The 9,628-nt window shown below is 22.4% G+C and overlaps 1 protein-coding gene and 1 pseudogene across 1 annotated transcript; both read right to left on the bottom strand.

Moving 5' to 3' along the window:
* Window positions 1-314: 314 nt before the first annotated feature.
* LOC132924224 (uncharacterized) lies at window positions 315-1,949 on the bottom strand (annotated as a pseudogene).
* A 2,841-nt stretch (window positions 1,950-4,790) lies between these two features.
* On the bottom strand, window positions 4,791-7,393 carry LOC132927296 (actin-related protein 2/3 complex subunit 5-B). Its single transcript, XM_060991806.1, has 3 exons — window positions 6,954-7,393; window positions 5,922-5,994; window positions 4,791-5,859 (listed from the first exon to the last, which is right to left on the bottom strand). Exons 1-3 carry the CDS (start codon window positions 7,094-7,096, stop codon window positions 5,620-5,622), a joined length of 456 nt encoding a protein of 151 aa, XP_060847789.1. The 5' UTR covers window positions 7,097-7,393; the 3' UTR covers window positions 4,791-5,619.
* Window positions 7,394-9,628: the final 2,235 nt, after the last annotated feature.

Genomic DNA, 9,628 nt, shown 5'->3' with positions numbered 1-9,628 from the left:
CATGTTTAACATTTTCAATATTTTAGTTTGTTATACATATAATTTAAACTTTATACTACAATAATACATAATCATCATACTTTATTAATAATCAGATGGGGTTTTTTAAAATAATTTTGTTATACATATTTTTATTTAAATATTAAATAACTAAATTTAAAAATCATTTAGTCAAAATAATTTTATTTTAATTTTTTTTATTATAAACTGTATAATATTTATTAAAGTAATATTCTACAAATCAGGTTATGTAATAATATTCTACAAATTTAAATGTTTTGTATTTAAATAATTCATCAATTAAATCAGAAATATTACCTTTTATTTAATCCTTTTTTTAGTGCAATAATTAATGATTTACAGAAAACTATATTCTTCATATTGTCGAACAATTTATTTACTGAATTTATAGTAGACAGTAAATATCCTAAGGATATAATATTTTTATCACTCTGCAATATAGGTATATAATGTTCTAGATATAGATTTCATAACCTAAAATATAAGACAATTATTAGAATATATTAGAAAATAAATATTAAGTACCTATGCATATTTATAGGTATGTAACTTTTACATTGCTGTATTCTTGTAAAAATGAGAATTTCTGAGGTCCTGAAATGGTAGGCAGTTGTAAAACATTACACACAATTTTCAATATTATCAATATTATCAACAATGCATTTTATAGCATCGTAATATGAAATCTAAACATAAGATATAAGACATTTTTAATAAATCATTTTTCTTCCAATACATAATATTATTTAAATTAATTAAGTAATAGTATAATACCTTGTGGCATTAGGTGTGATGAGATATTGACCAAGATGACTTTTGATATCTGTACTTAAAGTAGGTTGATTTTATTTATTATAAATTGCTTGACACTTTTATGATACTTTTTACTAATGGTCCTATACACAAAGTCTCTTTAATATCAACTGAAGCAATTAAATTCATTGCGTGTGCGCCACACACTGTTAGTGAGGGCCGAATGATATAATTATGAGTTATGAGGTTATCAATATCAACATTAGATAGGTAGATCACCTTCTAGAATCTAGAGTATTCATGGTTTCAATAGAGACTTCATTTTCTTCAGTTATACCAATGCCTTAATTTAGATCAGAATTATTATTATTACTGTATACTTTAGAAAATAAAAATATTTTTTTTTTGCTTAAATTTACTTAAAAAAAGTAATGTTTTAATTTATAAGTATAATTATTAATTACTAATTAGTATAACTATATTTAGTATTTATTAAAAAGTTGCAGCATTTTTATACTAATAATTGTTTATTGTTTGAATATTATATAATATTATAAAATGTAGGTGTCTCTGCTATTAATGAATCATTGAGTAATTATAATATCTTATATTATATAACATAAGTTATAATATTTTTAAATAAAAGTTTTGAAAATTATTATCTCATAATTTATAAATTATTATTTTGAATTATAAGAAAAACTATTTCATAGAAATATAAATACTTAAATATTAAAAAGAAAACAAAATACTTGAATAATATTTTTTAAATATAAGAGATATAGAACTATATTATTGCTGAAAAAAATAATCAAATGCATTATTTAAAATTTAAATACTGTAGTAGGTACAAAATCATTTCTAACAATTTTCAATACTTATAAATGAGTTGTTTTAACATAATTGCATAAATAAAAATATACCTACAATATTTTTAAATTATCTATAAACTAATATATAAATTAATGATAGTTAGATTGTTTGTTAAGCCAATTATTAAGTTTAAACAGTAATTATTATTAACTTATCAAGAAACAGATAATTATCTACATCATTTTTTTTTAATTTGCTGCATTGTCAGTGACTATCAATGTTATTTTATTCTGAATTTTAAATTTGTCGAGTACTTTGTACATTGATTTAGCAATATTATTGTTTATGTGTCTTCCTATCATTTGCCTACAAGCAAGTCCTTTCAAACATCTTTCCAGCGTTTGTTCCAATGGAAAGTAAATCCTATGTATGATCTAAAATAATAAAAGATTAAATGAAATAAAAAAACTAAATTTAACTAAAATGACCAAAATATTTATCTGTGGAATATTCTCCAGTAGTCTGCAGTACATATTTAATTGTATCTAATTCACTGACCGTTTAATTTATTATTTTATTATATAAATATTCTATACCACACATTAAATTTCTATTTAATGCAGAAACTTTATTTTATGTAACTCAACAGTGTTTTACAAACGCTATGCTAGAGACTCAATGAATGAAGAAGATGGTATAGTATCAATTATAAGTTTTTAATTAGCCTTATCAAACTCAGCATGATCTACCTAACTTTTTCTTTGGCTAACTTAAATTTAAAGTTAACCAACTTTAATTAATTTCAGTTGCTTATGTGATATTATTATAAAATCTGTTGGTCTTTTTCATACAATTGTTAAATTCTATCAAATCATTTGGATACTTAATCTGAAAAAAAGTATAAATATAATAACTTGCTCGAGAGTATACTAAAACTTGTTTATTTTTAATAATAATAAACAATAATCGAGACAAATTATTTAAAAAATATTAGTATTAAAATATAATAAGTATTTTTCTATAATATTTTAACAAATTGTTTAAGACCAATAACTTAGGTTAAGTTAAAGCACAATTTATGAACAAACAAAAATATGAACATTTATTTTTTGGAACAGCTTTAAAATTATATTATAAAACAAGAGTATCTAACTATTTTATTATAGTTTATACCTACCCTTTTAAGAAATTAGGCATCACTGTTACCTTAAAATACAATCCACACTTATAAATTACAAATACAGATACATACCTATTAATTAATATAAGGGTGAAAAAAATTAAAATGGTATAAATTGTTATATAAGTGTTTAATGATAAAAAAAATCACTCTGTATATGCAACTGACGCGCAGTAGTGATATTTTAGACATTTTAGGCCCCGCAATTTTACTCTGCCCCGAGCCCCGCAAATCATCGGGACGGCCCTGTATGACGACTATTATACACATAATTGTTGTTTTGTTGTTCGTTTTTTGTTGGATTACGTGTGCCATATGTATAAACTTGAGTTAATATTCTCTATCTATGGTGATATTGGAAATCGAGATACGCTTAGGTACTTATAATTTTTTCAATATTCAAATAGACTAAGTAGAACATAAAATAATATCTATGCTGTTTTTTTCTAAAAAATAATGAAAACTAATTAAATATTTTAACATGGATTTAGTTTACTAGCAGATATAAATAATATATTTTATTATTATTATGATTTAATATTATATTTTATTATTATTATTATGATTAAATAATAATAATAATATAATAAACGCATTGTTTTCAGTAAAAATTAAATCAATCTACCTTAACACTAATATGAGTAAAATAAATTACTTAAATAAAAATAATAATTGCATATCGCAAAAAGTATCAAGAAATACACTTAGTGTTAAGCTGACAGAACGTCTTCGCTCAAAATCCTTTTCGTAAACAATGAGCAATGATATAACATTGAATACAAATTTAACACATCCAGTAATTAACTAAACATTTACCATTCAACAGAATTTTTCTCTTATAAATAATTAACAGTTATTGGAATATACTTTTACATAATAAAATGACTTATAATAACTTATAAATTAATATATTATTAAATATATTATAGACGTATTTTATTTTGTTTAATCAGTATGATATTTAATACAAACACACCAATGTAAAGTAATTTTAATTAATAACTGAACTTTTAAATATATTAATTATTTTAGGTAGTTTCGCGTAATTATTGTGGTACGTAATTTAACACCACATCAGTTTTGAGATAAATAAAAAAAATATTAGGTTACCTAAGAAAGTAATAACTAATCTTTAAATCTTTTATTTGGTTGACCTAGCCTTTAGTAAATAATGGTTTTATAAGGAAAATATAAGAAAAAAGACTACCATTAATATTTTATAAAAAAACAAACATATTCACTGACCACTACTTACTAAATTCCAAAACTAGCAAAGTATTATTTATCACATTTTATTTAAAAAATCTATGCAATATATTTTATCCAACACTAGTGTTGTAGTAATGTATAATACAATTACCTATAGGAAAAATAAACAATTTATTAAAAGGTACCTACATCACGAATTATTGCAGTACAAATATTCACATAAATTTGATATTATGATAGATAAGTAGATAACACTATTTTGTTTAAATTTCTGATTACCGAGTATGCAATCAATACTATTTTGAAAAACGTAATTGTTATATACTTCCAGTATTTAAGTACATATCATTATATATTAAAATATATTTTTATAAGTCATATAATTATGTGTGATCATTGATTATACTATTGTGATTTGTAACTACTTAAAGTATAATTTGTAATAAAAATATTAGGTTTTACTAACTACAAAAATAAAATAACTTAGCTTTAAAAATGGTAATAATGCATAATATTCTTAAAAACAAAAATAATAATTAATACTACTCATATATTTTTTTTAAAAAAACGAGTAAAGTAAATTATTATGATGCACAATTTTAAAGTATAAAGGTATTTATGAAAAAATGCAGTGTTAATAAGTATAGAAAGATAATATAAATATCGGTTGATGTTGATTTTTATGTGCTAATAATAATATTGCATATTTTTTTATCATACAAAAATAGTTTTTTTTTCTCAACAAAGTATTCCATTTAGATTACACAGGCACAAATGATTAATTTATAATATTTAAATAATAAAGTGACACATATTATTATTATTTAGTTATTGCTATTTATTCTTTTATAAACTGTTATAAAATTTTCATAAATAATTGATATAAAAACATTTTCTGTAGTATATCACTATTATAAAATAAATTATTTATTATTTAAAATGTATCATTCATTACATTTGTCAATTACTTAAGAATGATACTACAGAACTATAAATTATTAACTACATTATGATAAAAAAAAAAAAAAACCATGGTTGCATATAAAAATAAAATAAGAAGCTTTTCAATACAATAATATGTATTATACTTAAAAATACATACATTATTTATGTGTAATTTAATTTGTTTTTTAATTAATTCAAATAATTGTAATGATAACTAAACTATAGACATTGAATATCTTATATAATATTTTGTTAGCATAAACTATTTTAACTTTAAAAGAATAAATTCATATTTATGAAGTAATTAGCATACATGAGTACATTCCTATTGATTAAAATACAATAATAAAACATGGTTGTCAATTAATTAAGACATAATTTAATTTATACCTAGACCCACTTTATAAAAACAGCTAAAAATATATTTAAAAAGTTAATATTTTAACAAATGCTTTTAAAAACCACTTGATATTCTTTTAAACGAGCAGCATATATCAATGCTAGTAAAAAGGACATAATTGAATTTTTATAAAATAATACTATTTGACAATACATGTTATTATATTACCTTAATAAAATTAAATGCTGATACTTATAAAACTTAATAAAAATAAAATAATAATTATGTAGTACCAAATACAATTTTTGACATTATAATATTAATGTTTAAATAAAAATTAAATAAATTGTTAGTTACATTACACTCTTTTGCGATCAGTAAGTACTCTGATTATACTACCAGCTCCTCCAAGAGCATAGGCTTTTTCGTGCCACATGAGGAGATGACTGCTTTTTTTCTCATTTGATTTTTCAAACCCTTTGTAAATATACTTCATAAGAATATCTACCATGTCAATATCTAATTGAGCAACAACTTCATCTATTTGTGATAATTTGGTGGCCAGAAGAACTTTCATTACAACATTTAAGGCATTGTCCTAAAAAAAAAATAACAATAATATAATTGTTTTAAATAACATTTTATGGTAATAAAATATACCCTTAATTGTTGATTTTTTGATCCTAAAGGGGCATTTTTCAATGCAGATTTTAAAGCATCAGCAAAACGACCTCTGTAAAAATTATTAAGGAAAATCTCAAATAATCCTACAATAATAATTTAAACTGCACTATACAAAGGATTAAATCATATAGGAGACACGGGAAAAATATAATATTAAATAAAATTTATAAATTCATATTAATATGAAAGACAATGTAATATAGTTCGGTGCTACATACATAATATTATACAATTTATTCCCATATAAAAGAACCTTAGGAATTTTTTAAAAAAATGCTCATAATTAGGGTTTGGATGTAATATAACTATTCGATAACGTGAATCTAAAAATAACGAAAACTCACCCAATTATAGATTTAAATTTAGAATTTATTATCTACAGCCGATGTACATATCAGAGTTTATTAAAATAAAATCAATAAAATTATGGCAGATACACATGTTACTGATACGTAAACGCGTCACTGGCCTAATGGAATAAACTCTGTTGACGCGTATACGCTTCAGCAGCGTTGAAAGTGTTAAATAGAGTATTGCATTATATTATATACACTTAAAAGCAGTTAAGCTTGTAACGAGCTTATTTTTTAGGGGCGATTGTCTCTTTTGTTAGGTTGTGTAAATATTTTCATACTTGACTATCATTATTGAATAAGTAACTTGTTGAATTTTATTCAGTGAGATAAATTAGCATCAATGTATTATATATTATATTTAGGTAGCTTCTACTCCTATGAATAAAATATTTGTGCATGATTGTTCAACAGTGTACAGCTCATAAAATGACTCATACAGAATAGCAGGACAGAATAATACTGCAGTGATTATAAATTACGCAAATGAAGTATTCTAAAAGCATTATTATCAATATAAATACTATACTTAACATTTATGTATAAATTTCATGAACAAATTAGTAAACATTTACATTATTTTTTCCAATAAACTATTGTATTATTGTAAAACAAAATACAAATACTGCATCATATTGAGTATAGAAAAGGATACTGGTTAATCATAGTTGTAATTTCGGATTCGTCTGGAATGGCAGTCGTCGATTGATTTTCCGTTTGCTCGTCATCTTTGAAATTCTCATTGAATTGATCGACGTCGATTTTTCTGAATGCAGAACTTCTTGTGTTCTCAGACATTGTGTACTACTTGTGGATTTTTGAGCAAGCACGAACGTAAAAGACAATTAAACAAGTGAGTAATCAGTGGAAGTTCTAACCTTACTGATAAAATGATTATTAATCACAATACAAAGTACTATCGTTGAACAACACACAATCAAATAAGTGATGCAAGTCTCCAGGAAAAATATCGGAATATACACAATTTGTGTTTATTGGCCACTTAATTGTTGAATAGTTAAAATAATATATTAAACATATTTTGCTTTAATGGATTTTTCCCAGTGATTTGCATAGAACAATGTAAATATTATAATCGTTTGTACTTCCACCAAATTATAATTCATAGATAAAACCTCTTATCAAAAATGAGATAGATAACATTTATTTTATGATAATAAATATTGCAATTATTATTATTATTTATTATTTGCATATTATCAAGTATTGAATTTATTTAAAAGAAATTGAAAATAATTGATTTCAATACATGTTGACAATTTAATTTAAATTCAATAATGTCTGCGAACATGGCTCCCATAGTCCGATTGTACGCGTTGTAGATATTAACATACATATATACTATATACAGTACACAAGATTTTCAAAAACAAAAATTCCATACTTAATGATAGTATGTGCCTACTCTAATCAAAATCAGTTAGATTCGGTCAGTACATTTGCTAATCGCTTGTATACCACACATTTAAATTTTTGAACGTTCGATGTTGTTGCATTTCGATCGGCGATTGTAAACTGAGTCCAAGGTATGGGTAAGCACAAAATCACACGTCATGTAAATGTGCGCCCAAGCTCTTATCAAGTTTAAAAAGGTGATATTATATAAAAATTTTATAATGAATAGTTATATTTTAGCGAAATCAAACAAAATTACAATCTTTAATTTATATTTAATTTATTACAGCCATTTAATATGAATAATTAATTGAATACAATTTAATTTAAAACAAACACAAAAATACCTAAATAATTTTAAAAAGTACAATATTAGGACAAATAATAACATATTGTTGATCAATATTCATCAAATATTTATTAATTAAATTGTATAACTTTTTACATTTTTTTTTTTGGCTTTAGAATTTTGATATTTAAAAGGTTCATTTATACTATTTAATTTAATAATTTTCTATTTGAATTTCTTTTAATTTTTTCTTTACTTATATAAATATTTACTAAGTAATCTGCAAATTATGTCACTCTTTCGTTGTTAGGCTTTGATTTCATTAGATAATTTTCAAAATACTCAGGTATACTTTCTGGAATTAGAAATGATATACCTTAGCATTGAATTAAAGGGCACAGTTTACATTATACCTTTTTTTATATAGGTAGATAAAATTCTGGCGTACTTTAAAAAAAAAATTGTTTGGGTGCAGCTTACGGCGTAGTGTCTATTAAAGTCTGATTGTCAATTATAACATTAAAAAAAAACATATTCATTTAATAATTTGTTTTAATTAATCTAACTATTAGTACCTATAAGTCAATCAAATTGAAATGAAAATTTTATTGTTATAAGTTATAAAACACGTTTAATCGTGATTTTTATTTATTTATTTTACAATTTTGTATACATATGTGTGTGTACATTGATTTGTTATTAAATAATATCAGGGTTTAAAATATAAAATAATTATTCTTTTTTATTTTTAACCCAATTTATAATACAGTCACACATGATTTAATTAATTATTATAGTTTATTGTTCTTAACCTACATGCAATTTAATATTTTAAGGATATAATATTTTGATATTTTCAAGCTCATAAGTGCATGCATAAATTAGTAGTTTTTAATTCATAAACTTTGGAGCCCTACAGCTATGCATATATTAAAAGGGGTTTTATAAACATATTGTTTCAAATATAATTCAACATTCAGGATAAATTAATTATAATTATAATTATTGTGTTTAAACTAATGAAAGATTATGTATCATTAATTCTAAAACAATATTATTTAAATTTCCACTACAATATAATTTAATTTTAAAAATATTTAATAAAAATTTTTATTTTATTATAAAACAGAATCAAGTAGGTAAATATTATATGTGAGTTATGCATATTAATATTTTATATAATTTCTTAATTGATAGGTATGTTAGAAGTTACATTTTAATGGAATTAAGTTTTTTATGTTTTATTTGTTCAACATTAAATTTTAATAATAATTATTATTAAATATTTATAGTATTATTATAGCATTGACTATGTATAAACTGCATATATGTAGTATATAATTACTAGGACCCGGATTTAAATGCATTTTACCACAAAAATGACCTTAAAGTGCCGTATATTTTATTTTATTCAATTTGTAAATTATAAGTAAGTTATAATTATTATTTATTATTCTATTAAAAAAAAAAAAAACTGAAAATTTGAAATGATGACTTGATGCTGACACACACATGTTTTGGCCGTTTTGGGGAAATATTATTCATTCTAAACATCCCAAAATATATATTAAAATGTATGTAAAATTAAAATTCTAAGTAAGCCTATTTTACTAAGTAAATTTTGA

Source organism: Rhopalosiphum padi, chromosome 3 (genome assembly GCF_020882245.1).
Source record: "Rhopalosiphum padi isolate XX-2018 chromosome 3, ASM2088224v1, whole genome shotgun sequence".
Taxonomy (NCBI): Eukaryota; Metazoa; Arthropoda; class Insecta; order Hemiptera; family Aphididae; genus Rhopalosiphum; species Rhopalosiphum padi.
This window is presented reverse-complemented; position numbering and strand designations above follow the sequence as displayed.

Coding starts and splice junctions, on each gene's coding strand:
- LOC132927296 (XM_060991806.1), bottom strand. CDS start 7,096: ATGTCTGAGAACACAAGAAGTTCTGCATTCAGAAAAATCGACGTCGAT. Junction 5,995..6,953: donor ATTACAACTATGATTAACCA/GTATCCTTTTCT, acceptor TAATTTTTACAG/AGGTCGTTTTGCTGATGCTT. Junction 5,860..5,921: donor CAAAAAATCAACAATTAAGG/GTATATTTTATT, acceptor TTTTTTTTTTAG/GACAATGCCTTAAATGTTGT.